At 45.5% G+C, this 26,897-nt stretch overlaps 2 protein-coding genes across 5 annotated transcripts in view; one reads left to right on the forward strand and one right to left on the reverse strand.

Moving 5' to 3' along the window:
- The first annotated feature begins 6 nt into the window (after window positions 1–6).
- On the forward strand, window positions 7–15,204 carry ZDHHC23 (zinc finger DHHC-type containing 23). Of its 4 annotated transcripts, XR_003529314.1 has the most exons (7): window positions 7–133; window positions 346–1,032; window positions 1,695–1,862; window positions 2,658–3,956; window positions 6,755–6,759; window positions 8,292–8,298; window positions 15,194–15,204. XR_003529314.1 is itself a non-coding variant. In XM_027653508.1 (5 exons), the coding sequence occupies exons 1-5, from the start codon at window positions 27–29 to the stop codon at window positions 2,955–2,957; spliced, it is 1,173 nt and encodes a 390-aa protein (XP_027509309.1). In that variant the 5' UTR covers window positions 7–26; the 3' UTR covers window positions 2,958–5,321. The 4 variants fall into 4 exon arrangements, 3 of the variants coding, with proteins under 3 accessions (XP_027509309.1, XP_027509308.1, XP_027509310.1); XM_027653508.1 differs by lacking the exons at window positions 6,755–6,759; window positions 8,292–8,298; window positions 15,194–15,204 and having other exon boundaries at window positions 2,658–2,812; window positions 2,902–5,321; XM_027653507.1 differs by lacking the exons at window positions 6,755–6,759; window positions 8,292–8,298; window positions 15,194–15,204 and having other exon boundaries at window positions 2,658–5,321.
- Window positions 9,623–26,897, reverse strand: part of CCDC191 (coiled-coil domain containing 191) — a 21,072-nt gene continuing 3,797 nt past the window's right edge. Inside the window, exons 4-16 of the mRNA XM_027653504.1 lie at window positions 26,314–26,492; window positions 25,590–25,813; window positions 24,656–24,812; window positions 22,681–22,871; window positions 21,701–21,950; window positions 19,932–20,386; window positions 19,329–19,423; window positions 17,728–17,810; window positions 16,224–16,325; window positions 14,922–15,065; window positions 13,580–13,732; window positions 13,027–13,181; window positions 9,623–11,535 (exon numbers count right to left, since the gene is read on the reverse strand). Coding sequence (XP_027509305.1) covers window positions 11,403–11,535; window positions 13,027–13,181; window positions 13,580–13,732; window positions 14,922–15,065; window positions 16,224–16,325; window positions 17,728–17,810; window positions 19,329–19,423; window positions 19,932–20,386; window positions 21,701–21,950; window positions 22,681–22,871; window positions 24,656–24,812; window positions 25,590–25,813; window positions 26,314–26,492 — 2,321 coding nt within the window. The 3' untranslated portion in view covers window positions 9,623–11,402. The remainder of the gene's footprint in view (window positions 11,536–13,026; window positions 13,182–13,579; window positions 13,733–14,921; window positions 15,066–16,223; window positions 16,326–17,727; window positions 17,811–19,328; window positions 19,424–19,931; window positions 20,387–21,700; window positions 21,951–22,680; window positions 22,872–24,655; window positions 24,813–25,589; window positions 25,814–26,313; window positions 26,493–26,897) is intronic.

A 26,897-nucleotide genomic window follows, 5' to 3' on the forward strand; every position in this document is an offset into this window, starting at 1 on the left:
CCCCGGGAGCGCCCGGGCGGGCGGCGATGGACGAGCCGCTCTGCTGCTGCGAGTACGTGGACCGGCGGGGCCAGCGCAGCCACCTGGCGGCGTGCTGCTGCGACTGCCAGGAGCTGGACGAGGGCTGCGACAGGTACCGGCACCGCGACCCCCCGGGGGCCGCCCAGCTGCCGAATCCCGCGGCGGTGTCCCCGCCCTGAGGGCAGCGGGACTGCGACCCGCTTCCCGGGAAACTTGTCGGGAGGGAGGGCAGGGGGAGGCGCCGGGAGCGGGGCAGGGCAGGGGAAGGGCACGGGGAGCGCGGTGCCCCGGTGCCAGCCGGCGCTGTGCTTCCCCGCTCCATAGGTGGCTGGCGTGCAAGTCCCTGCCCCCGGGAGCGCTGGAGAGCATCGCCGACACCATCGCGGACCGGCTGCGGGTCCCGTGGTTCTCGGGGGCCGTGAAGATCAACGTGAGCCTCGTGCCGCCGCTCGTCCTGCTGCCCGTGCTGCTCCACGTTGCCGCCCTGCACTTCCTGCTGGGGCTCCTCGTCCTGACGTCCCTGCCCGTGGTGGTGCTCTGGTACTACTATCTCACCCACCGGAGGAAGGAGCGGACCCTCTTCTTCTTGAGCCTGGGGCTCTTCTCCCTGGGCTACATGTACTATGTGTTCCTCCAGGAGGTGGTTCCCCGGGGCCACGTGCAGCATTCCCAAGTGGTCGCTCTCACCTGCGGGTTAATCCTTATGCTCGCAGCGTTGTCTCGAGCCAAGAAAGACCCTGGCTACCTTCCCATTCCAGCAGGCAATGAGAAGCCATCGCACCAGGTCTTGCCCAACAGGAGTGTTAGAGGGAGCTCCAGCGGGCTCCATGGTGCTGCCAGCAGTCGTGCTGTGAATGGGGAGGCCAAAGGCTATACCAGGATGGCAGCTGATGAGCCAGAAGGTGTGAAAAAGGACTGGTGCACCAAATGCCAGCTGGTCAGGCCAGCCCGAGCAGGGCACTGCAGGCTTTGTGGCAGGTGTGTAAGAAGGCTGGACCATCACTGCGTCTGGTAGGTTTTGCACTGCTGAGGCTACGCGTGTTCTCTCTCTGAGTTCCCCCCTTTCTAGAGTTAGCTTCTTTTTGTACAGTCCCTGTCAAACAGGGTCGCTTTTGCTATGTGCAAGACCTGGGAACATTCTTTAAATATAAAAAGCTTTGTATTTCCCCTTTAAAGAACAGTTAGAAGCACTGTTTATTCTAAGTGGGTTGACCTGATAGCTAATAATTTCTACAGCATGCTTCAGAATTGCCTTTAGTTTTCTACTGGCTTTCATCACTCTGGGGTTTTTTTTTTGGTTATTAGTACTCTCCTGGGGGGAGGGAACTCAAAACTGCCTGTGTGCATGCAGTGCTGGAAGGAGCACTGGAGTAAGGGGTATGATGGTATGATCATACCCTACAAAGAGCAGTAGGGTATGACGTGTCTCAGCAAAGGATAAACTTGCTAAAAACTTGAGGCAAACAGTCTGCTGCCAGTCTATTGACTTGTGCTTATAACTTTTCTATAAAAAGCTCTAAAGCTTCTTTGAACATATTTCAAAGTTCTTAGCCTGTGTTGTATTGAAGCACCTTGGAAATTAGGTTCTCTGACAGCTGGAGGGAGGGAGGAGGAAAGAGGAGACAGTTTCTTTTCTTTTTTTAAGCAAAGTAATCTCTTCTTTCCTTTTGGAGGATTAACAGCTGCGTAGGGGAGCAGAACCATCAAGCATTCATCCTTGCACTCTCCTTCTTCATGCTCACCTCTGTGTATGGGATTATGTTGACCCTGCACACCGTCTGTAGGGGCCAGACTCCATTTGTGGCATTGTTCTACTGCCCTGGGGCCTATTCTGACTACAGGTGAGATGTCTGGGAGAGAGCTGGGGTGGGAACAGGTTTGGTCAGGCAGCTTAGCTCCTGTTAGCTGTCAAACCTGACCAAAAAGTGCTCCCTAAAAAACTTTGGAAAGCAAAGGTACATCTCTGCTTTTGCCAAGGTAGGCAGCCTGAGACTTGGAGAGAGCTCACCATTTATTTGGAAAAAGTTGTTGGAGGAGCTGTGATTTGACGTATTTATTTGTTGTGTCTTCTGTAGATACACCTTTAAATGTGTGTCCCCAGATGAAGGTAACAACAGTCAAGAATCCACATGCTATCTCTCCCTCTCATTCCTCCCTGTTTATCAAGTGATTGTCCCTCCCAGTTGTCTGTTTAGAACAGACAGCATCAACATGCCTTATTCAGCAGGGAAGGTGCTGAGAACTGTTGGACACGAGTTCAGAAACCAGCACTACCACTGATGAGCAGAGCATAGGGCTGGTGAACAAGTGACTCTACCTTCCTCTGTACTCCATCTCATGACCTGTTGAGTGTGAGCATCCTTGTGTTCTTTACAGCAGGAAGAATAAAGAGCTAGGTTGTGAGATAGCAATATGCAGGAGTAACTCTGGTAGCACTAAAAGCCCTCATTAAGTGAGTCCTGAAGCTTTAATTTTGAGAAAGCCTTTAAGGATTATCTGATGAAAGCAGCAAAGTGAGATCACTGTGGCAGATGTAGACAGGGATTTGAAAGGATAGTGATTACCAGGGAAAGTCACTCTAAAACAGCTGCTCCAAAACTAAATGGCTTCCTTCCCATCTTTTTCCCTGCTGCCAGCTCTGCTCTGTCGTTCACCTGTGTATGGTACTGTGCCATTGTAACAGCTGGCATGGGATACATCCTCCTCATCCAGCTGTTGAACATCAGCTACAACGTGACCGAGAGGGAAGCTCGGCTGGCTCTGCGGGACAACACTGGGCGCAGACTCCTGGGTGGGTTAGTGATAGACACTGGCCAGTATAACAGGGGGTTCCTATGCAACTGGGGCCATTTCCTGAGCCTGGGGTCTTCTCCTCCACAGCGCTCTGCCGAAGACATCGTGTGATCATCCCTCTTTCTGCAGATGATGTTGACTGACTCTTTTTAGCAGGGGAGCGGCCCCTTCCACTGGGACTCCTTTCTCGCACACCCTTCCTTCGTGGGCGGTGTATGGGCTACCTTGTCCCCCCACTGACAACATCAGAGGTTTTCCCAGGAGGAATGGTTGGTTCTTCATGTGCTGTCAGCCAGCAATAGGATGCACAAAGCAGTAAGCCATATGCACAAACATGGAGAGAAGGAGCCTGCTGCTGCCTTTTACCACTGTGGGAAACAGGAAGAAGAGCACAAGATTTTGAGAACTTGAGCTTTCATTAGGTGTGAACCCTGGCATCAAGAGGAACCCACTGCTGGGCTTCAGAGCATGCACTGGTTCCTGCAAAGGTGGAGGAATCCCTGGTTTGTGCCTACATGCAGCATTTTGGAGATGTCAGGAGGATGAACTTTGAATACAGATAACAGATGGACCCCTGCAGAAGCCAGGCTGTTTGGCTAAAAGAGACTGTCTAGGCAGTCACTGGGCAGTGCTCTCCTCTCTGGTGCATTTATTTGTTTTTACTATCTCTTATTCCATCCAGCTGTGTACATGCTTCTATTAAGTGCCTTTGTGAGCTACATTCCTCTAGGGCTGGATCTGTGCTGGTTTGAAGGCTTGGCTCATCTCCTTCAAAGTGTTTTTGCTCTGATTATGGATTGTGACTTGAAACAGGGGGTAAATATACCAAGGAGATGTTTTGAAGCAATACGCAACAGTGAACTCTGAGGGCAAAACAGGAGTGCTGTCTGTCTAGTGTTACTGTAGCTTTATGGAAGTTACCTTTCCCCCTCCATCATGGGATAAGGCAGTCTGTGGGAGAGTAGGCAGTCCTACTAAATGTTTTGGTAGGTAGCATTTGGTCAGTTGTGTTGCTAATAACGTAGTGATCCCATGTGCCCTCAACCCAGTTACTGTGAACTACCTGACTGTAGATCTGTTTTCTCAAGCCAAGAAGCCAAGGAACAGATCAGCCTCTGCGTATGTAGGGAGAGGAAGAGGATGTGTTGGAGGTCTCTGTTTTGGGGATAGATGACCTGTACTGGCAGGTGAATGTTAACGTGTTGAATGTGCTCTGCAAGAATGCCATTTGTTTCTCATTAGCCTAGAACTGTATTATTGCCTGGACTTGAGCTTCAGCTGAAATAACAAGGTTTTGATGGAAAGGGTTTCTGGTTTTTTGTGTCTGGAATTTATTATTACTTTTTGTTTTAAACCCTTTATGTGTGCTGTAGGCCCTGCAGTGAAAAGTCTGGCTGGAAGAGCTGGAGACCATAGCACTAGAGTTACATGTTGGAACTAAGATGCAGAAGCAGAGATAAGAGCCTTGTCCTGGCTACTGATGTTTTTAGGTGTGTGTGCAGGAGGCACAGATCACGCCTGCTCCTGACTCCATTTGCATGTCAGGCAGCTGGGGGATGTTGGCAGAGTGATGCAAATTCTGTGTGCTGTTGTGCATTAGCTTTGAAGAATGGATGGACTGTATGTGGTGCCAAAAGAAAGCAGGGTTGGGGGCGTCCCTTAAGATCCCTGCTCTGTTTGGTGTGTATGCTCTTGATTACGTGTCCCAGTTTAATGTAGAGACCGTGTCCCTCTTTGCACTGTTTGGTTTCCTTAAGTGGCACTTTCCATAACCAGCAGATAATGGATGAGCAGCTGCCCTTGGAATATGTCTGTGCAGAGTTACTGAGTTTCCCTTATTTCCTCTTACCCTCTGGTCATCCAGTGAGCAATCCTTTTTAAGTAGGTAAAGAGACACCTCTCTTGCTTCCTGCCTCTAACCAAATACACTGAGAGGTTTCTGACTGCTTCCCTGGCCCTAATGTGAATAAAAAGACACCCAGCTAGACTGTACAGACTGTTCCTCTACAACCTTCTGTTTGGTTGTTGGAGCCTGTCCCTAGGAGTACAAATTGACACAAAGTCCATGTTTCCACATGAGTTTTCTGTAAATGTTTCCATGGCACATATGCATTTTGTGATGCCTGCTGAGATGAACTGGAGCTTGGCAACCCTGGAAACAAGGATGCTGTGGGCTAGGAGGTTTGTGATCTTAGATTTCATCCTGCTGACGCTAGGGAATATGAGGCAGAATGACTTCTTGGGCTAAAGGAACCCCTGCAGTGGAGACAGCCAACTTCTCTGTCCCTGTGTGCACAGAAATCAGTCATGTGCCCACGAACTGAACAGGCTCTGGGAGCATTTGCAGTTTTGAGACAAGTGGTTTCTCAGAGTCCTGCTACTCCTGGCTGGGAGAAAGCAGAGCAGGTCGCAGATCATTTCCCTGGCAGCGCTCACCCTGTGGTGCTCAATTTCTCCTACAGGCAGAGATTCCTTGCTACCTTGCAGCCTGTATGTCAGTGTAGCCTTGTCCCAGTGCTTGCACTGAGACTCTCTGTGCTGTTCTCTCAGGCAGCATGGATTTTGGAGTGCAGATTAGGAATGGAGGACCTGGGACTAATGTAACCATTCCATATGTTGTTCAAGCTTGCTCAAGTACAGTGAGGGCTAAGTGCTAAAGTAAATTTTATTTTTGCACTTCAGGGGGAACTGAAACTATTCGGGATACTTAAAACCCCAGCCTTGCAACCTTTTTCTAGGAGGAGAACGCAGTGCTGATTCCCCAGTGAACAGGAAATTCAGGTGGCTGTAATCTGCATAGCAATGGTGACTTAAATGGCATGTCTTCTTCTTGGGAGGATTTACCTTGTGAATGCCTTGGGAGATGGGAAGCATAAAGTAACATGATATATCTAAAAGGCATCTTAAAAAGGATGGATACTTTGTAGCTCTCCTTTTAACAGCCCTGAGAATTAGCAGGAAACACTTGAAGGGCAACTCTCCCTTTTGTAGTTATAGCAAGGGCAAACTGTTGTGATCTGGTGCACTAAAGGACAATTTTTTTTTCTGAGTAACTTTTTGCCGAGCTTATTGACCACACTGGTAGAAAAATGTTAAAATCTAGGCTTAGTCAGTCCTTGGGCTCGCTGTGTTAATAGCTGCCTAGATCCGTGCTGCCTGGGGGTTGGAGCAGTGGGAACAGCCTGCATTGGACAGGTGACTTGTGGGTCGTGTGTGGCATTCTTGAGGGGAGCACCAGTGTCTTACCTGTAAAACTGCATGCCTGGCAGTGCAGAAAACCTTACCCTGCTGACCCTTGAAAAGTTTTCTCTGTGTAAGAGAGGACCTAGAGCTGATCAGCAGCAGGGAAGGATTTTGGTAATAGCTAGCCCATAGTTGGAAATTAGTTTATCCTGCTTTAACCATGACCTTTTAAGAGGCATTTGATGTTTCACAAATAGTGTGGACTTTGCAGACCAGGCAGCTTTTAAAGGGCCATGGTTCTGATGTTGCTGCTGTTGTAGTGTTAAACCCTCCGTGTCCAAATGCCAGCACCCTACTGTTTGGTGACTGTAGTAAGAACTGTGCACCATTAGATACAGCCTGTAAACAGTGGCTTGGCACTCTTTAACTGTGTCTTCCTGCATTGTGGTTTTTTGTAGGCAAGTCACAGGTCCCCACATCGACTGTTTCTCCATTTAACTTGTCCTTAAATGACAGAAGTCACTGGTGAGCCTGAGCTGGTGCTGCTTGTGACTCCTAATCACATTTCAGCCTTCATGCTATGATGGTGCTTTTTTTTCCTTTCAAAGTAGGTTGCTTTCAAGTGTCTTAATGAAACCATTTGCTGTAAAATTTCTTCTGAAGTTAAAATGGATACTGCCTCACTGCCTAATGTCTTAATAATGTGCTTGGTTTTTTCCTTCTATATGAATGTATATTGCCTCATTAGGGCAGAAAGCGTGTGTGATTATGGATGTGTTTTCATGTATTCCTTTCAGTGAAAAATTTTACAGTTACCTAGGATTCTTTTCCCCACTACCAGGATGTTTGGACAGCAAAAATCTTTCTGCGGACAGGTGAAGTTCTTTCTGAAATGTGGGAATTCAGCCTCCCAAGATCTTGTCTTTATGGAACTCCTCTAAGGATGATGTGAAGAGCAATGGGCTCTGGAGAGTGGGATGTTTTGGGGCTTTTTTTTAACCTAAGCTTGAAGAAGAAACTGTGAAACATTTGTGAGCTTTTTTTGAAAGGACTGGTGTGTGTGTGTATGTATTTGTCTATTTTGCATCATATTCAGTGTTTCCAAATGGATACAATTAGGACTCAAAATAAATTATTGGAAATGACCTGTGGAGTGGCCTGTTGATTTATGCCCACACACTCAGCCAAGCCAAATGACCAAAAGCTGCTGTCATCTCATGGCTATTTAGCTGGGAGCTGGACTTGAGAATAAGGCAGCAACAGACTAAGGAAAAGTTAGGAAACAAGTTCTGCAAAAGTTGACCTTTGGGTTTGTTGGTGTTGGGATGAAACAGACCTGCTAGCAGTTCTCACCATCCTGGAAACCAGGCATATTCTCCTGCAGTAGGAATTTGAATGGGGATCTTTCATCTAATGAGCAATCCATTATCATTATCTGATCCAGAACCCCCAAAAGGAACAATCTCTTACTTTAAACCCTTTTCTGAGCCGTATTTGGAAATGACATGGATATTCTCCATGTAGGTAGTGGGAAGAGATATAGCCTTTGATTCTGTTGGTATCTTGGGACAGCTGCTGAAAGGCAGGATGACTTTTAATGAGTAGAATCACAGGTGCCTTTGACTGTTCCAGAGCTCTGCTTTGATTTGCCTGGGTAGCACTTCTCTCTGCTGTTTAGCTGTTCCTCTTTGAAGATTACTTTGTGCTTGCTGACAGCAAGGACCTTGTGCTAGCAGTGAACCAGGATTTTAGTTAGGTGAGAGTGGTGTGTGCAGCAGTGTCAGACTTCTGACACCCAAGGAGTGCCCAGCTTCTTTAACTCCAGTGCTGTTAATGGGGACATGTGAAACTTCTGTTCCTCTCAGCTTTTTTCATGAGCTTTTCCTCTCATGGCTTGTCATGTTGTCCCTGCAGAGCCACAGGAGTGGCAGCTCCTGTGCTGCTGTGGCTGGTATCCATAATGCCTATCAGGTCTGTAAAGATGTGAGCTGTGGATCACATTGCAGTGGTTCATGGACCCTTCCCAGGCTAATTATTGTGTCCCACCTCGCCTGGGGGGAGCAGAGGGAGTTAATACTTCAGGCACTGTTTCCCAGTATGAGCTGGGCCTGGGAGACTTTGAAGAGACTGGTATACAGATTTAATAAGAACCTGTGGTCAAGCTTTTTGGGAAACTCTGTAAGAACTCTGGAGGGCAGGTGTCAGCAGAGGATGGGGAGTTTGCAATTACTTCAGGGTTCTGCATTTGCTCTTGTATCAAAGTGAAAATCCTCCCCTCTCTCCCTGTGCAGGAGAAGGAAAGTCTGGCTTTGCAGCCACCTCCCTCTCTTGCTAAGAAAAGCAAGGAGCTGACAGGCAGGAGCGTGCCTGAGCTGTGAGAGTGTGGGCTGATGACCAGCATTAAGGCATCGACATCTGCATCTATCCAAGTGCTGGAGCAGGAGGAATGCTCTGGCACAGCTGCAGGCTGAAGCGGTTTCCTTGGTCTGATATGGCTCTCTTAAATCTCAACCTCCTGCTGGAGCTTCAATTTGCAAAACACTATCATTATGCCAGGGATTTTAGAGTATCCTGTGCAGTATCTCAATGGCATCATCTGGCACAGCCTTCCAAGGAGGTTTGAGTTGTTTTGGCCAAGTGTGGATTGAATGGAGAAGTCAAGCGGCTTCTTATCTCTGCTTTGATTCAGACCACGTTCAGCATGAAGGTACCTGATCCCCAAACATCATCTCTCTTCCATAGCTGGATCCGACTGAGGCTTTAGCTCCATGCTTGCATTGGCAGTAGGCAAGGGCAGAGTTGTCAAATCCCAGCTCCTCCTGGATCATCTTCTGCCTTCTTGCTTCTGAAACTGTCCAGCCAAGGAACATCTCGCCAGGATAATCTTTCAAAGCTACTAGGAATATAAGAAAACCCTGGAAGGTGAGAGTATTGGAGACTAAGGCCAGTTTCAAAAGTGTTGACTGTACTTCAAGTTCTTAGGGGGGAACTATGCTGCACATAAGCAGCATTACTTTCATGGATGGTGAGTGGGCACTGAGATGAGTGGGAGCTGTTGGGCCTTGAGGACAAAATATGCATTGCTGGGGAAAGAATCTGCAGTTTAGAAGACTGGATGAACCCCTGAGTAGCCAGTGGTTTGGGGTACCCTTTTAGCTGTGAGAGATGTAGATTCAACCCCTGCTCAGCCTGTTGCTGGAGTCAAGACCGGGCAGCATGTGGGTCCATCTACTCTACTACTCCATACTCCCTTACAGCTGCAGGTGTCCTGTCTCCAGCTCTCTGTAATGCTGCCTTCCCTCCTCCAGTTGAGGAAGGATGTGACTGTCTTTGTCCTCTAGGTCACTATCCTGCTTACGCCGTGAATCCGGATGGAAGGTGGGATGGAGACTTTCTTTGCTGTGTTTGTTGTCAAGCCTCACTAAGGAGGAAGTGAACTTGGGAAAAGGCCACCAGTAAAATGGGAGCATAAGGGCTGGCCCAGAGGTATTCCAGGAGCTTGTTAGGCTGTACGTGGCAGAGGCTTCCAAAGGGGAGGATTGTACTAAGAGAAAGTGGATTGCTGTGCTGCCACAGCATGCTGCTGTTAGCACCAGGTGTATCTGCTGGCTGCACTGGGGCATTATTTGGGTAGCTCAGCCCCCAGCTCTGCTTCTCCCTGCCTGTTTGGCTCAGGGAGAAAAACACTACCCTTCTGCAGTGCCTGTTCCTCGCTGCAAGACGAGTTATTCAGCCCTCTCTCAGCTTGTCACTTCCTCTCACAATCTGCCTTTGAATGTAGCCAGATGGTCTGTACTCGCCCACACTCCATGCAGGCACCTTCAGCTCCCTGAACTTGGATAATGTGCTCGTCTGACCTGCTGGTGATCAGGTTTGTAAAGAGCCTTTAGGAGATGGTAAACGTTCACGTGTTGTAGAGGATGGATGTGGGAGAGAACCTGGGAGTGACAGTTGTTTTCAGACCTGCACCAAGAGCCTGCTTGACAGCCTGGCATGTGTGGGCAGGGAGGGTCTTTGGCCCCATCCCTGTGAGCTCTCCACGTGGACAAATTCCCAAAACTAAAGCTCTGGAGCCTGTTGCTGCACTTGGGCACCTGACCTATCCTATGCAGGTCATCTTTATCTGTAGTGCTTAGTGCTGGTATAGGTTCCTGACCCTGGACTTCTGTTTAGAGCCATTCAGCCAACTTCAAACACAGAATCTGCACCACCAGCTCAGTTGTGTTCATTTCAGATTTGGGTTTATTGGAAACTTTCAGTGCTTATACGGCTTTTTCAAATGATCTGATACAACATAACAGTAGACTGTTGTCTTCTCTTCCTGGTGTTACTCAAATGCTTCCTCTACTGCCAAATGCTTTTGGAGAGAGCTTTGCCTATCTTATGAGGGGGAAGTGATTCCATCTTCCTGCCCTTATGCTGTTGCTAAGACATTCTGTATCTTAACGGCATTACACTGTCTGCATTATGCTGCAGGTTCAGGTTAAGTAAGAAACCTTCATTTTAATCATGTTAGCTTTAGCTTATATAAAAAACACATCTGCCTTTTTCTTGGATTTTTGTCTTTTTGTCTTTGAAGTACTGGATCAAGTGAAACATCCCAGACAGACTTGCACAATACACCCTGAAATACTACAGTTAAACAGTTTGAGAAGTGTTTAAATTACAAGACAATGAGGCTCATAAACTTGGAATCACCACTTGCCACCACAGTCAAAGCACTGTGCTTGTGAACTGGCCAGTGCTGCCAGCAAGGTAGTCCCTCAAAAAAGAATCCAGGTTTTAGATTATCCATATGCCATGCAATGATCTGGATCATTAGCAAATATGGTTTGCAGAAACAGCTCTTCCCCCTCCTCCTCCCATCCAAACTTTTGTGGCACAGTTAGCCAGAAACTGTGCTCTGGGTGGCCAAGTTTGCAGCAGTGGTTGGGGGTCAGCTGACAGTCAAGTCTGTCTGCTCTCAGAGCGAGCTCTCACTTATAGAGTACTGGCAACAGAAATGCACCAGGTTACTGCTTAAGGAAAAAGTGGTGCAGTTCAGTCCTGTGCTTCCTTTGGCGGAGGACTCCTGTTAGCGCCGCAGCCCTGTGTGTGGAAATGGCCTTGGCCTCAAACACACCCCATGCTAGACTTTGGTTACCTAGGCTTCACAGCCACCAGGCAAGACACCCTTACAGAGGCTTCACGTGAGGAGCTTGTGGGGAATGACCCTGTGAAGTGCAAAGTGAAACTGTCAGATAAGCTTCCATATATGCTTAGTTTACAACAACAGTGACTGCAGGGAGCTTTGTTTGGCTGTCACTTGGCAGGCCTTCTCCTTGGACTTGTGTCAGTCAGCAGGGAGATAGCACTGAACAGAACTGGTTGTTTGTCTCCCTTCCATCTCCTTTGACTCTCTTTTGTCAGGTTTGGAAGTTGGGGAGAATTTCAGCTACTCTCCTCCGTAGCTGGTTTCTCCTTTCTTCTCTCTCCCTTTCCTTTTTCATCAGCAATCGGTACTGCCTCCATGCCTTGAATGCATTCAGTATAAGTCTCCTTAAAGAAATTAGAGACAAAAGGAACAAAGTGACAATATGCAGATGTGTACAAAATACAACAGGTAACAAAAAGATGACTTCTGTTTGAGGGGGGAACTCCCCTAAAACAGCTGTGGGATATAGTCCTTCTGCTGTTAGTCAGGGCTGTGACATGTTAAGCATCTAGGTGCAGATCACTCCATTGATATGTCAGTCATGCTGGGGAAAAATAACACATTGCCCTTTTCTACTCCTCTCCACCAAGAATTTTGCTCCTCCCTCCAACAGAATTCATTAGCTGCTGTTGGCTTAGCACTCTGAACAGGAAAGGTGTTTCTAGAAGAATAAACAGAGCCTCTGCAAGAAGTTTCTTCAGGAAAAATACAGGCTCATTTGGTCCAGACCAACCCTTTGGGAGTACAGGCAGCTGGGTTCCAATTCTTACCTGATTTTAATCACCCCATCAAAGATGCCCTGCCCTGGCTTCCCATATGGGTGATAGGGAATAACAGTCCTGTCTAAAGAATAGTTTGCTATGACAATGTCTGAACTGCCTTTTACCAGTGAGTGGAGGAAGAGGTAATGAGGAACAACAGGTGATTACGCTCCTAATAGGAGGTCATATGTAGAATGAACCCAGTATCTTCCTGCATCTGAATTTCTCCTGGTTCCTCCAGTTTGCTGGCTTGTTAATGTTAAATCATGCACCGCTGGGATCTTACTGACACAGCAAGCTAGAACAGGTTTGCTTTACTACACAAGAGGTGAATTTAATTTAATTTTTCTTCGAAGGTGCTGCAGATCCTGTTTGGGCTATGTACAGACACAACTTATTCATGACTGCATGCAGCTAACATGCTTTCATAGTGAGGCAGGTGAACATGCTTCAGTTTTCTGCTGAACTTTGACAATAGCTTTTTCTTCCTGTTAAAATGCATTTTATGGGACAAGGAATGGACTGGGTGTGTCCAACTCCAGTCATGACTGGTAGAACTATCTGTTTTAGTTCTCACTGCCAAGTCAGGCTGACGACAGCACAAATTGAAAGACTCCTTAAGTCGGATTTATAGTTGATCAACTTTGGATTTGTGAACTAAATCATCTGCTGTGGACAAAACAGTACTATGTAATTCCTACACAATCATTTGGCTTGCTATAATTGTACTTAAAGATTTTCCTAAGGCAGCTTTTAGCAGAAGCTGCATGGTCAGATCTGTTAATCAGCTTAGAAAGTTTCAGCTACTTATCTGCTTTCACTGTATTCTCTTTCAGCAGATTTAAAAGTCCTGTGAAGGGTACCACTACATTTTGTTTTCCAGGTTGCATGGAAACTTAGCATAAACCTCTGCTATGTTTGTCCATATTACAGAAGCAAAATACCAGCAGTATAGAACCTGTTTCATGTGCTCTTGGGGAGCAGATTACTGACCTGTCAAAAGTAATCCCTGAAATAGTCTATTGGTATATTAAACCTAAGTAAAAAGAACTGCTGCTGAGGGTGTATGCTTACTTGTTACTGTGTTCAGTAGCAATCTTCAGCTTCTCCCATAATGTCCTTTTTTCCTCCATGATAAGATCAAGCCATGCCCGCAAGTACTTCCTCATGAGGCAGGCTGCATGGAAGGCACTCGCTCTCTCCTCCTGAGTGGAGAGATAATCCTTGTACTAGGGAAGGAGGACGACAGAGAAACAGGTAAGAATAGCTTCTTTTTTTTTTCCCCTCCTCTCTCTCCCAACCTCTGGCCCAATAAACAGAGACAGAGCAGTGGTGAGACTGTGGCAGTGAAGAGTTGTGGGCACAGGAGAGGAGGAAAATCAGCAGGGTTAGAGAGTGCAAAGGTGGAGGAGTAGTGTGTAGGAGAAAATTCTGGGTGGAAGAGAATGATGGAGAGTGAAAACCTGAAAGTGATCTCTAGAGAAGGGAATATGTTGCTGGAATGGAGACAGTATAACTCAGCAAAAGTTGTACTACAGGTGTGTGAAGTCAGGAGGGTGTGTTGAGGGGAAACTGTGGCAGCAGCCAGCTCTCTTGGTATCATTTCTCCACTGTGGTGCAGGCCAACCTTTAGCCAGCTCCTGAAGCCCCATCTCAGTAGCATATGGGAATAGAAGTCCTCAGCCTGAGACATCTTCTCCATGAGACTCTGCTGGGTGTCCTGAAGCCAAGTCATCAGGCATTTCCTCTGCAGGCCCAAGCAGTGGTACCTTTGTGCCATCTGAGTGAAGACAGCAGAGACAGCAGCTGGTTACTTGGACTACTGACTACGTAAGTATAAAGCTACAGAAAACCAGATGCACTAGAAAATCAACTCAGCTTTTTGGGGCCCCCAAAATGCAGATGTCTGACAGCTGGAATAACCCCCCCCACACACAAAGAGGGGTCAGCATAAAGAACAAATCCAGTCTATCAGGCCACTGCTGTCACTTCTAGAGAATATCCTTTTGAATTAGATGCTCAGTTTAACGTATTGTAAATGGAGCAGAGGCAGGGCCTGTAGCAGTTTAGGCCAACCCTGTCCATAATGCTGACCAGCAGGGTGGACATATGGAGCAGCTTGTATCCCTCTGCTTCTTCCCAGCTGGAGGCCTGTGTGCATTTGGTGAACTACTGTGAGTAGCTCCAGTTCCAGTGACTTCAATGGATGCTTGCCAGCTTAGCCCTGGGCTCTGGCTAAATCTTCAGGATATGGCTGAGTGTTAGTGTACCTCTGGTAAGGCACATCGATCCAGTCACGTACAGAAATGTTTTATTTGCAATGTTCATGCATCAAGGTCTCAGAACTGTTCTGCACTGAAGGATATGGACAGGATAGAATAGATTGCTGGATCATCACCTGTAGTGTCCTGCCACTAGCAGTGGCCAACTCTGCGCCAGCAGCAACTCCAGAGACAGGGAAAGAAAGCCCTAATGATAGACTGGGGTCAACAACTAACTACAGTGGCTTGGTGGTGTCTTACTGATTAGCTTTGCTGTGGAGTAACAGAACTGACAGGCTCGTGTCATATAACTTCAATTTAATTTTTTGGCCATATCACACTAACTTACCCTGCGTTATTGGCATCAAATCATATGGCAGTTAGTACTGCAGACAAGTGGAGGCTAACAAAAGATGACTTCTCAACAGATTGAAATGCTTTCCTTTCTCTGTCCTTTTGGTTCCTGTTTAATCAGCTATAAATGAGGATGCCACCCTTGTGGGACTTGATGACTTCTCATGATTATTGTCAGATGGGCTGATTTAAAGAGCTAATATAGGGCAGGGTGTGCAGGGAGAATTTTTGCTTTTTCCGTCTCTACCCAGTTTAAAAGCCTATTAAGGCTTCTGCTAAGTGCTGCATCTAGGAAGCAGCACTTTTTCCATTCCTTCCGTGGCACCAGTCATTTCCTTTATCCTTAGCACTTACCACCAGGTTTTCCTTGGCTTGCTCCCTCAGCCTTTTCCATGGCACTATTCCCAGCTTTCTGAGCAGGACCTTCTCATAGTGATCTTTAGCCTTTTTCTGGAGCTGTTGCTCTTTCTCCAGCCTCCTCTGCTTCTCCAGTTCTTTCTGCAATACAAAAAGCAGTAGTTTTAATTCCCTCAGGATGAAGAGGATGTTAAGCAATTACAATAGATTATCATATCGGAGCATGAGGTTCTGACCTGACAGGAAATGGGGATCTGCATCATCTTTAGGAGTGCAGATCAGAGATGACCCCATGTACTAGAACCTGTGTTTGAAAGCAAACTGTCTTGAAAATTCTCCTGGGAGATGATGGTGTTTCTGAACACTTCATTGGGCCACGTATCAGCACTGCAGTTTGGCACTACTGTAGCAGACATGTCATCTGTGGCTACCAGGAGGGCTGATGTAGCAGGAACCTCCTTTTATGGACCTCCATCCATGTGGGGCAGGCTGATTTAGTGAGTTTGGGGAGTGCAGCTTTCTGTGCTTATAAAACTAGATGGAAAACGTGCCCAAAAATGATTCTGAGTTTATGCATGGACCTTACCACTTAATCTAGCCTATACTGTAGGGGAAGGATGTGGGTATTGTCTAACTATATAATATTACTTTTGACTGATACTTAGGGATTTAGGTCAAACATTCTAAAACACTCAAACCAAGTAGAACAGTAGTTGCAGGTCAAATTCCTATAGGATTTTAAATGTGCTATTTGAGTTATTAGGACAGCTCATTCCAAGTAACAGTAATGAAGTGCAGCTATTCCTAGGCTAGCCCCAATGAGAGGATGGTTCTATTCTTCAGATGGAAAGTCGCCCTTAATATAACTGTCAGGCTTGTTTACTTTTAAATTGTGTATTAGTGACTGGTATCATTGTGTGCACTGGATGGGGAACACAAGTGAAAGGAGCAGTCTGAAAGCAGACTGAACATGCTGCCCCTGTGGAGGCTGATGTGGCTGTATCTCAGCACAGAATGTCCACCCACTGGGGCCTCTAGTCCTGCTTTTGAGACAGACATTATGGTACTTCCTAGAGTGTTTGGTACACAGCCCTTCCCCTAATGTTGTCAAAAAGGGGGAAGGTGGTGAGTCTGTAGAGTAGGTGCTGTGCTCTACCCTCTCTGAGTTCTGTGTGGAACTCTGCTCTACTAATGAAGACCTTCATGTCACATTACTCTGGCTGCTGACCAAGAACTAGTGGGTAATGGCTCTTCCCTATCCCTGCTAAAGAGAGAGAAACAAGTGAGGTGTTTGGTTACCAGCTTCTGCTGCCTTCTCTCCTCCCGTCGTTTTTCCCGCAGAGCTTCCTTTTCCTCGGCCTTCTTCCTCTGTTGCGCTTCCTCTTCAGCCTTCAGCTGGGCCTTAAAATGGAGAAAGGTGAAATTTAATTTGATTCATATGACCTTTATGGTGAACACAGACCTCTATGCTTCCCTAGTATTCCTCTAGTATTGCCCAGCACCTGAAACTTCAGAAAGAAGCAGACTTTGTCACATATTAAACATGATCTGTGCTCAACAATGAACTGTGGACAGGAAAAAAAAGAGGGACTGTTCTTTTTACTACCTATATCTATCTATCTGTCTATCTATCTTTCTACTACCTATATATATCTTTATCTTTCTTTGCCCTAAGTTATAGTATTTGTCCACTCTTCCCCTAAAAAAATGTAAACTGTACACCAAGTCATTAATTGGTAACTTGATCACTGAAGTCAGTTCTGAATCCCTGGGCTCTGTTCTCAAGTTTCATTTCTACAAGCAAAGCAGCATTACAGGTACCCAAATATTTCTTTCCCCAAACACTGAAAATCAAAGTTGTCTTGCTTCAGTACTATCATATTTGGCACAATATTCTTCTCTGAGTATTTATCTCCTCTCCTTGCAAACCACACTCTGCTCTCATTTCACAAAGCTTCTGCTCTTGGTGTACACATCAAAGGCCTAAAACCCAAACCAACCATCATGCAGGATTACCAGGACTGTGCTTGCTTTCCGATCTCTACAATTGTGGCACCTGCAGCTGAGAAAACCTAACCTGAAGTTGTCTGTCCGCTTTATGGTTAAAGTGTTCTGTAAGGCTTGTTTCAGCCTCCTATGTATGTGAATATATCTCTTGCTTGGAGAAAGAGGAAATGCCTGTTGGTTTAGGATCCCAGTTATAAGCTTTCTAATCCTAATGCAACTTACTAGCACTGTTTTCAGTAACACCTTAATACCCTAAAGCTAAGAAGGCTCCTTTATTGGATGTGTATCACAGAATTTGTTTATTAACTATGCAAACATTGTCAGTATCTTCTCTTTTCAACAGAGATTTGGTAGAAAGATGACTTTTACTAGAAGACTGCATGTCCTCAAGCTGCACATGACCAGACAGGAAAGGTAGGGAGGGGAAACCCGCCACTGCCAGGTCCCATCAAGTGGATCTCTGCATGCACTTCCACACTTATCATTCTCAGCAAAGACAAGCTATGGTCATGGGTAGGTGTGAAAAAAGTGTTGGGGGTGGTAAGGGAGGCTGCTTCTAGAACTGCAACTTCAATATGAAGTGTCTGCTCATGATACAGCATGTTCATTGCCATATGCAAAAGCAGCAATAACTACTTCTTTTGATGTGTGATGGACATCTGCTTTCTCACAAATTAAAAAACTCCTCCTTTGGATAAAGGGCTTTTTCTTGGTCGCTGACTCTGGGGTTAAATCAGCATTTCTTGTAACTGGAATGGTGTGAAAGACACTGTATTTCTTTTTCTGCTTCCCTTACCAGTTTTTCCTCTGCTCTTCTTTGTTTGGCTTCCTCTAGTTTCCTCCTCTGTTCTGCCCGCTGAATTGCTCTCTCCTCCATCCCTACAGAAACAGAGGACATAAGGCTTAGTGAAAATAAGCTATGAGACAATGGCAGAAGTTTGGTGCACAAGGATAACCACATCACTCTACTGCCAGGCCCGCACTGCCCTGGCACTGCCTGCACAAAGGGACTTGCCTTCCACTGCCTCTTATGGCTGGCAGTGTCATGAACAAGGAACTTATAAATGCTTATGAGATGACTCAGGACTACTGCAATTACATTCACTCCACCCTCCTTGGTTGACAGTCACAGCCATGAGGCTCAGTTATGAAATAAGCTGTGTTCAAAGAGTTTGTCCCTGTCTTTCCTGATTGAGGGCTGAGGCTCAGGGCACATGATTTAGCAGTGATTGCTGTGAGGTCTCCAGGAAGCTCTAACTGCTTATTTAAAGAGCAATTTCAAGACAGAAAGCATCCTTGTCACAGTGACATAGGGGTATTTGGTCCTGCTAGTGAGAAACTACTGCTTAATGCTTCTTTTGGGAGATAAATTGCAATGCAATGATCTTGCTGGCCATCAGCAAAGGTGTTACAGTGCTGATGTGACCACTCAGAACACACAGTGGAGTTGGGAAGCTGTGCTTGCTTCCTCTGCAGTCACAAAGCACAGGCTGGAGAAATCGATAACTGGGGGCATCAAAGTGTTTTGAACACAATAGGTTTCCTCAGAGTCTTTTCTCCTTCAGTTGTCCCAGGATCCTCTGCCAAGGAAAATCATCCAGTGGTAACTTATTCACTGAAGTTTTGGGAATCTTTAGACAAAAGCACTTGAGGGCTGAAAAATATGCTTACTGTCTCTAAGGTGTACAGAGTTCAGGCAAATCAGAGTGAGTGATGGCTTGGACTAGGTAGCATTGGAGCTCAACACAGACAAAGAAAGGCAACTTCTAATGCCAAACTCAACTTCTAATACCAAACTCTGATGATCCCAAAACTGTTAAAATATCACAATAGTCATATTCCAGACAACCTTTAACGCTGACCATGACAACTAGTGTTTATTGTGTATGTGCTGTTCCAGTGTGGCCAGAGAAAGGGAGATATCTCACAAAAGGAAGAGATCTGAACCTCCTTCCCCAGCCTGGCTACTGTTGTCTCAGAAAACCTTGGGTAGGTACTTAATTCCCTTTGAAATCTCAACACCTCTGTCAAAGTCAGATGAAAATGACTGGTGAGTTTAAGCGTCTCTCGGATGTGTAATGAAGGGAGACTGATGGCAAAAAAACCTGTAGAGCTTCTCTCTCTGGGTCTTGTCACACCAGAAATGATTACAAGCATTTGGAGTAACTGCTACAACAGTGTACTAAGTGTGGATGTAAGGGTCTTGCAGTGACCCATGTTTTACATGACGTGGGCATGAAAACAGCTCACCCTCTCACAGCACTGGTCAGGCTGGGAAAGAGTGTGCTGAGTTTTACTTACATACTACCATCAACCAGCAAAGCTGAGGCAAAGGAAGAGAGACATTTTGAGACAAACTGTTGAGAAAAGCGATTAGAAATGGGTTTTGAACAATACCTTTCAGTATTGGATAAGCTGAGGTCAGCTGGTTGGAGGGCCTCCTGTCTTGCATTGCTACCCCTGTGTTTTCTGGCCCATGAGAATCAGGTGAACTATGAAAGGAAAGAGTTAAGAAATTCATCAATGAATGTGGTCAAATGATGTTTCACACCTACCACCTATGGTCTTGTAGTTTCTGTTCTCCATTTTGCTGCATTTTCATTCTGAATCCCTGATATACCTTTCTTCTGCTTGAAATGGGATTAATGATGCATCCTTGTAAAGAAACTGAGTTCCAGGGCTGCTGTGTGTTCTGAAATACTGAGCTTGATGTTCTCTTTTTTCCTAACTAAAATAAATCCCTGCTGCTACTATGTGTGACATTGGTGTTGCTATTTCTAAGTGGATCCTGTATGGATCACGGAGTGTCAAGCCATTGCAAAAAATGGAGAAGGACAGAGAACTATGGCTAGCCTGATACTATCCTTGAGGTTAAAACACAGCTGAGAGGAAGAGCAGATAGCACTTCTATGACCGAAATGTGCCTGGCACATTCTGGCTCAACTTGAGTGGGAATGAGACATGCTGAGTAACTGACCCTGATTTGTTGAGGGCACATACCTCAAAGGGATTGTATGCTTGCATCTCGATTGTTTTTCCTCTCTGGTTTGAGAAACAGAATTGTCAATCAGCTGGGTTACAGCTGTAGCTTGTGCTGCCTCTTCCTTATCTCTGCTCAGCCTCTGATTTTCCTGCAGCTTAAGGATCAGCTCTTGCTGTTTCTGAAGCTGCTGCCTCTGCTCCTCAATCAGACGTTGCTGGAAGGCGTGACGGTGCTCAAAGCGGCTTCCATAAGTAGGAGATGTCTTTGGACCAAGTGCCTGAAACTGCTGGAGGACAGTAGCTACTTGATTCCTACACACAGCCTGGTCCTGGACACTCAAGGCTGCATGTTTTACAGTAATCTCCCAGACAAATTTGTGTTTTCTGCAGAAATTAGATGTATGAACAGTATCCCAACAAGAGTGGTCTCTGGTCTGATCAGGCTCTTTCTGTATGTTGCAAGTTTCAGTTGGCTGGGGAAAAAAAAAAAGGAAGAAAATTTGGCATTGATTGAAACCAAGTACTTTTCTGCCCTTACTACATAGTGGGTTTTTTAATGCAAATCTAGTGAGATGCCTGAGAAGTAGGGTAATCTCAGCTATGCAATCTTTATTCATTTCCTAGTCAGACCATAGGGGCCCCATTATGCACAAAATGGGAGGCTGTGGGAAAGAACTGTAAGGAGCTCTGTGCCATTTCACTGGGAGGAAGAAATCTTGATCAGGCAAGAGCTTTGGCAGGAATATATCCTGAATATTTTGCTAGGGAGCACATCTTAGGACAGCTTATTTCTGGGGGACTAGCACACTCCTTTTTGTACTATGTTGCTTCCACTCAGCGCTCAGATGGAGAATAAAGGGACAAACAGTTGTTGAAGTGATCTACGTGACTGAATGGTCCCTTTTCAAATGCAAGAGAAGTCTACACAGTGCTGCTTCCTCATGCCTCTTTTCCAGCCTTGATAAATAATACCATGAAACAGATGCACAGTGGGGAATGAGGCTGAGGCTTTTCTGACATGGTCATTCTCTGAAGTGGCATCAGATATAATGTCTGCTTTCTGGTTCCTAGGTCAAACCCCAAATTCAGTCCCATTCTTCCAGCACAAATTTTATCAAAAGAAAAACGGGCCTACTAGGAGAATATAAGCACTGAAGGAAATCAACTTTTGCTGACACTTAAGCAAATGAAAAGCTTCACATGAAATATGTATGTGTGAGCTCTCATGCTGAGATCGGGATACTGCTGTAGTTCAAGTTTTAGAGACAGAAAGAAAGGTCAGGATCCAACCTGACAAATGACAATTTAAGGAAGCAACCTCTTGATTCTTCTCTCCTACCTACTTGTGATGTGCATTATCCTAAAACAGCCAGTGACAACCTTTTTTTTTCCCCACACTTAAATGCCAGAGAGCTGCACTGGCATGAAAAAAATTCTCTTGTCATGCAGTCAAGTTACTCTTTTTAAGTCTAAGCTGCCATCAAAGATGTAACTAATCTCTCAGTAAAAGTGATCTGGGGGTGGGATGCTCATTGCAACTCACAGTACACGAAGGGCTGTTCTCTGGCAGCACTAGAGGTTATTTTTAAAACTCATCCATTGTCCTTCACATCTGCCTCTGATTTTTAGACTTCTCTCCTGAACAGTTGCAGGCAGGTATTGGGGTGTTGCCCTGGGAAAGAAGCCTTGCTCCGGGACAACATGCTCTTTATTTCAGACTGCACGAAAGAAGTACTTTGGAAGAGTCCTGGGATGCCAACAGACAAAACTACGTGGGAAGGATTTACCTTGTCTTGCTGCAAATCTTGATGATGGATTACTTCTGCTGTCCCAGGCTGGTTAACCTCCAGTGGCCTGTGCAGACCACCCTTCCCCTGTGACACAGCCTCCAGCAGCTGTGCCATCTTTCTCTTCGTCTCCTCCCTCTTGATCTGCAGCTCTCGCTTTTCCGTCTCTGCTCGGCTCCAGCGCTGCCAGGCCACGAAGCAGCAGCGCAGGAGCCGTTGCTGGTTATGCTCTGCAGCCAGTTGGTTCTTCCTGAATGTGGAAGAGCTTGTGTTATGACAGGAGTAAGGCTTCTGCCCAGGCACAAAGCCCCATAATTTCCTGAGTCTTTTTGTTGCTTAACTCTGAAGGCCCTCTGAAGCTGTACAGACTTTCTCGAAGGAGTGGGAGGGCAGAAAGGATGCCTGCTATTTTGAATTAAGTTTCCCTAGTTCACATTTTGCCATTCCTATGCCAATCCTGGGCTGTAGGATAGTTGCAAAAGAGGTATCGTGTTCCCTGGCCAGCATAGAGGAAGTGACAGTGTCTCACCACTGAAGCCTGCCAGACACCTGCAACAGCAAAATTTTCTCTGGATGACAGGGAATTCATCCAACAGCCTCCTTAATGAAAGGCACTATCCAAAATGATCGTTGCTATACTACTACTGAAATGGCAAATAAATATATTAATCAGGAATAAATTTGGCAACTCATATTCTCCAGAGTCCAGAGCAAGCCAGGGTGAGATTTCCAGGAAAAATACCTACGGAGAGAATGAGACACAGGCTTGTTGGAAAGGGCTAAAGCTCTTGTTTATATCTGTCCTCCTTTTCATCTGTGCCACAACGCCTCTGGCAGACTGCAGGCAATGTAGCAATTTTCTCCAAAAGCTGCTGTTTCCCTCCTGCTGGCTAACTGACAAGCTCCTTTTACAGTCCCTGATCACTGCTCTGCCCAAATACTGCTGCAGTAGGAGGAATTCCACAGTTTAGGGTCACTACCTGTTTTGATCTTGGAGATGAACTTCCAGTTGCTGTGTCTCCTGCTCTACTTTCTGGGCCCAAGTATAATTTCTCCAGGCTCGCAGGGCCTTCAGTTGGCATCTCCAATCAGCAAGGGCTCTGGCTTTTCCCATTTTGATTCTCTGCTCCAGAATGACTTTCAGCCAAGCAGAGAAATGTCGTTGCAGGCACTGCATGGGAGAGTTTCAGAAAACCAATGAGCAAGATACAGCCAGTCACACAAATGCTGATCCTCTCCGCCCTTCCCCTTATCTGACTTTCTTTTTTAAGATTCTTTTTGGAATCCTCACTTTCAACAATTACTTTGAGGGTAAAGAAGAAGTAATGCAGAGCATGTGCAGGTCTTCTACAAAAAGCAGAAAGTCTAGAAAGACATATCATGTGTCTCTATGCTTTGGAGTGAAATGCACTTAGTTTACCAAGTGTAAAGGAATAAAATGGGTGAGGAATATAGAATTTCTAGAGACTGGGAAGATGTTTCAAAATCTAGAAAATGTCTAAGATGCTACAGCTAATAATGCTTCTGTGAAGAAGTGTTGCTTTTTTAATTTTTTTTTTTTTAACTTAGACAAAAATCAAGACACTTCCTAGAGTGAATTTATGGCATGGCCTCAGCTCATCCTTGTTCCAGTAGGATGCCAAACCTTTCCCCTATTGTGTAATTAGACTCGCTGCCTTTGGGAGTGATTTACATTGTACAGAACAGCAATGTGCTATCTAATCTACCCCATAATTCTAGCCCTGTCACTGCAGACACTGTTCATTTTGATCCTCCAAGTGGGTCAACTCACAGGACTCTGCTGTTCCCCTTTTGTCGTAGTGCCTTGTGTTAATTGCGTTCCTCTCACTCACTGAAATCTTCAAATGGAGACTTACAAAAAGTCAGTGCATTAGCTATTCTTTCTGCTTTGGGAAAGTAATCAAAGTGTCACCATTGCTTAGCTCAGCTAAGCTGTGGCTTCTAACATTACACCAGTCCTAAATTGTTCTGTGGTTTCATTCAGGCTTATCTTCACAGCTTAGACTGTGCTGGAAAGAGGTGGTGCACTGCTTAACAGCAGCCAAGCTCAAATCCAGCAGATGGGCTGATGGAGTGAGCCATGAGGAGAATCACCATAAAAGCTATGGGATTCTTCTATTAAAAAAAAATCTAGATATATAGACACTAATGGTTTTGACTGCTCTATTAATTAAAAACATTATGTGATGGAGAGCATTCATGCCTGCACTCAGGAATTTTATTCCCTTTGCTGAGACTGCCCATATAAAATTATTCAGTACAAGGAGATCACTCTTTAATTGCAAGTATCTGATACACCGTGTTTAACCCAGAGCTGACCATGGTATCAGAATAATGAAAGTAAAAGAAAGAGGTTCCTTCTGGGAATTATTAAAAGAGCTGTTGCAATAACACAGAATATTCTACTGCACCCAGCAGGAGGATCCCTGAGGAACCCATTACTGCGGATGTGCTGACATGCTTCAACTGCTGGAGACACAGCTCAAAATTCATCCCAGACTGCAGCACTTCTCTTTCTTCTCCCTGCTCCTGCAGGGCAATCTTTAAAATGCCTTTCCACGCACACAATAAATGCTTCCCAGGCCTCTTTTCTGTCACTTTCCCCTTTTAATTCCTTCCTTAAGGCTCTGCTGCCTTCCCTGTACAATCTGCCTATTCCTTGACTGCAGAAGCCTTTATGTGTGAGACACATCTTTTTCGCAACTCTAAGTGAAACGTCCCACTTGAGGCACAGGCACACTGGGGTTGGTCTTCAGAATTTCTTGCTCCGAGCCTTACAAGATACTTTTTGCCCTGCTCTCCTACTTTCCTGGTATCAGGAGGTCTTGGAAAAAATAACAAATTCCACACAACCAGGGCTTTTAACTTCAGTTTTGCACATGGTAGCCGAGGGCAGGTAGCGCAGAGTCTCAGATAAAGAGAGGTGATGCTCACTCTCTGCTTACTGGTGTGAATCCTGCGCAGCAGCTCCTCAGTCTTTCTCTGTTTCTCCACTCCTTGCTCTTCTTTCCTCAGGACCAGGGGTGGTGACACAGTAATGGGTACCTCCTGCACTGACAGCTTCTGAATTTTCTCTTGTCTCTTCCCCTCCCTGGAAAGTGAACGTACAGATGCAATTATATAGGATCTAATAATCTTTTTGGCCAGTCCTAAGAGAATCACCTCTACAGCTTAGAAAGTTGCTGATTATTTAACTTGGCCTTCTTAAAAACTGACTCTGTAATGGTTTGGGGTCCCAGAGATTAAACAGTCTGAGCATTTCCAAAATATAGCAGGCAGAAGAAAATAGTAAAGCATTTCAGTAAAGATTTCACTAAAGCACTTATATGAGAAGGTTTAGGATCTCAGGACTGCCTAAGTAAATAAATGGCATCCCTAAAACTAACACCTCTGTGACAATCCAAGCTCAGCAAAAGGAAAAAAATTGTCTCTGCAGAATTCTCAGCCAAGAATGCTCTTTATTCTCTCATAGCAGAGGAAGTATTGCAAATGCTAGACTTTCAACAGACTATTTTTTCTTTTACTTTTTTCTGTGTACTGGCTTCCATGCTGCATTAGACACTAACAAGGCTGGATGCCACCACGGAGTTCATGGAGAGAATCTTTGGCGGTGCAAACACACTCCTGCTTTGTGATTCAGTGCACATACTGGTAATGGCTGAGGGGAGGATAACAGTATCTTTAGCCCATCTTCCCACTGTGATAAACTCTGCCACTGATGTTGGTAACAAAGGACTAAAAGGTTTTGAGATGGGTTTTTGACAAGAGAAATAACAGCTGTTTCTTTGGTAACACCACTACTCTTATGTTTAACAAAAGGAGCTGATAAGTGTTCTTCATTCTTTCCCTGCCTCCCTCTCCTTCTTACATTCTCCATGCTTCTGCCACAGTGAGCCTCTTCTCAGCCATTTCCTTTCGCAGCTTCACCATTTCCCTCTGGATCTCCTCCTCCTCCTTCTTGGCCTTCAGGGCCTTCCTTCTATCCTCCTCCTGTGCTCGGAGCTTGGCCTCAGACAGAATTGCTTTCTTCAGGGACTCTTCTTGTCTCTGAAGCTCTAATGCCTTCTGACGCCTCATTCGGTTTTCTTTCACCTGGGAAGGAGGACATCGACAAAAGCAAACAGGAAAGGCTGCAGAATTTGAGGTTCATTGTACACTGAGAGGGTGGGTCACAATCCACCCTTCACATGAAGCAAGCAACCCTATCCATAGCTGGCACTGACTGGAGACATACTGCTCTCAGAGCAGAAAACAATCCATTCCAGAGAGTGACATTAAACCAGTATTACTTGATGGGAGCAAACTCAGAACTAACTGCTGTGGCAGCTTTTTTTGTCAGTCTTCAGGAAGGGGGTAACCTGAACAGATGTAGTAGAAGATGACTGTGTAAGCTACTGTTGAATGGCTAATATGTCCATGGAAATGCAGTAATGTTTCAGCTGAACTGTGGAAGAGTATCCTTGGGTATTTGCCTCCAAGTCAGAGATTATTGCAGTCTGGGAGAGAATAGTGGGCAGGTATCACTGAGCATTTACTGTAATCCTATAACCCTCCATCTTATTCCTTTTAACTCTGCTGCCTTGCCTGCTCACCTGCTTGTGTCTGAGCTCCATGATTATTCGTGGATCTGCAAGTTTTTGTTTTTCTTTGATGTCTTCAAGTCTAAGATGTTTCGTTATCCCACAGTTCACATCTTCACTCTGCAAAAGATGCTGTAGGTATTTCTGGACAGAAGAACTTTCCATTTCACGTTCCAGATAGCTGCACAAGTCTGAAATGAGAAGTTCAGATTATCTCAGGCTAGTCTGAAATGAATAAACCCCTCTGTGTCAGATCACAAAGCCTAATGTAATTAAAGGGATCACTTCCCCAGACTGAATGCATTCCTGATGAACACAGACACACTGACTGCACTCCATTTATCCCCAGTCATAATCAGTCTCCCATTGAATGGGCTAGAGCAGTAACAATGTTTCATTCAATTTTCACTGCCTTGCCTCTGAGCATCTCAGACGGCTGTATAAACTTGACAGGCCTCAAAAATACCCGTTCAAAAAAGAAAAAAAAATTCTTTTACAAAGGGAGACATTGAATGTTTATGAGGTGCAATTGTGCAGCCTTACAGCAAGCTGCCGTAATAACTGGGGGAGAAAAATCACCACATCTAATCTTGTTT

This window comes from Corapipo altera, unplaced genomic scaffold (assembly GCF_003945725.1).
Source record: "Corapipo altera isolate COAL_440 unplaced genomic scaffold, ASM394572v1 61, whole genome shotgun sequence".
Lineage (NCBI taxonomy): Eukaryota > Metazoa > Chordata > Aves > Passeriformes > Pipridae > Corapipo > Corapipo altera.

Excerpts from the sequence above, each read along its gene's own strand:
- ZDHHC23 (XM_027653507.1), top strand. The coding sequence starts at position 27 with ATGGACGAGCCGCTCTGCTGCTGCGAGTACGTGGACCGGCGGGGCCAG. Across the intron at positions 134-345 it reads CTGGACGAGGGCTGCGACAG|GTGGCTGGCGTGCAAGTCCC; the intron begins GTACCGGCACCG and ends CCCGCTCCATAG. Across the intron at positions 1,033-1,694 it reads CTGGACCATCACTGCGTCTG|GATTAACAGCTGCGTAGGGG; the intron begins GTAGGTTTTGCA and ends TTCCTTTTGGAG.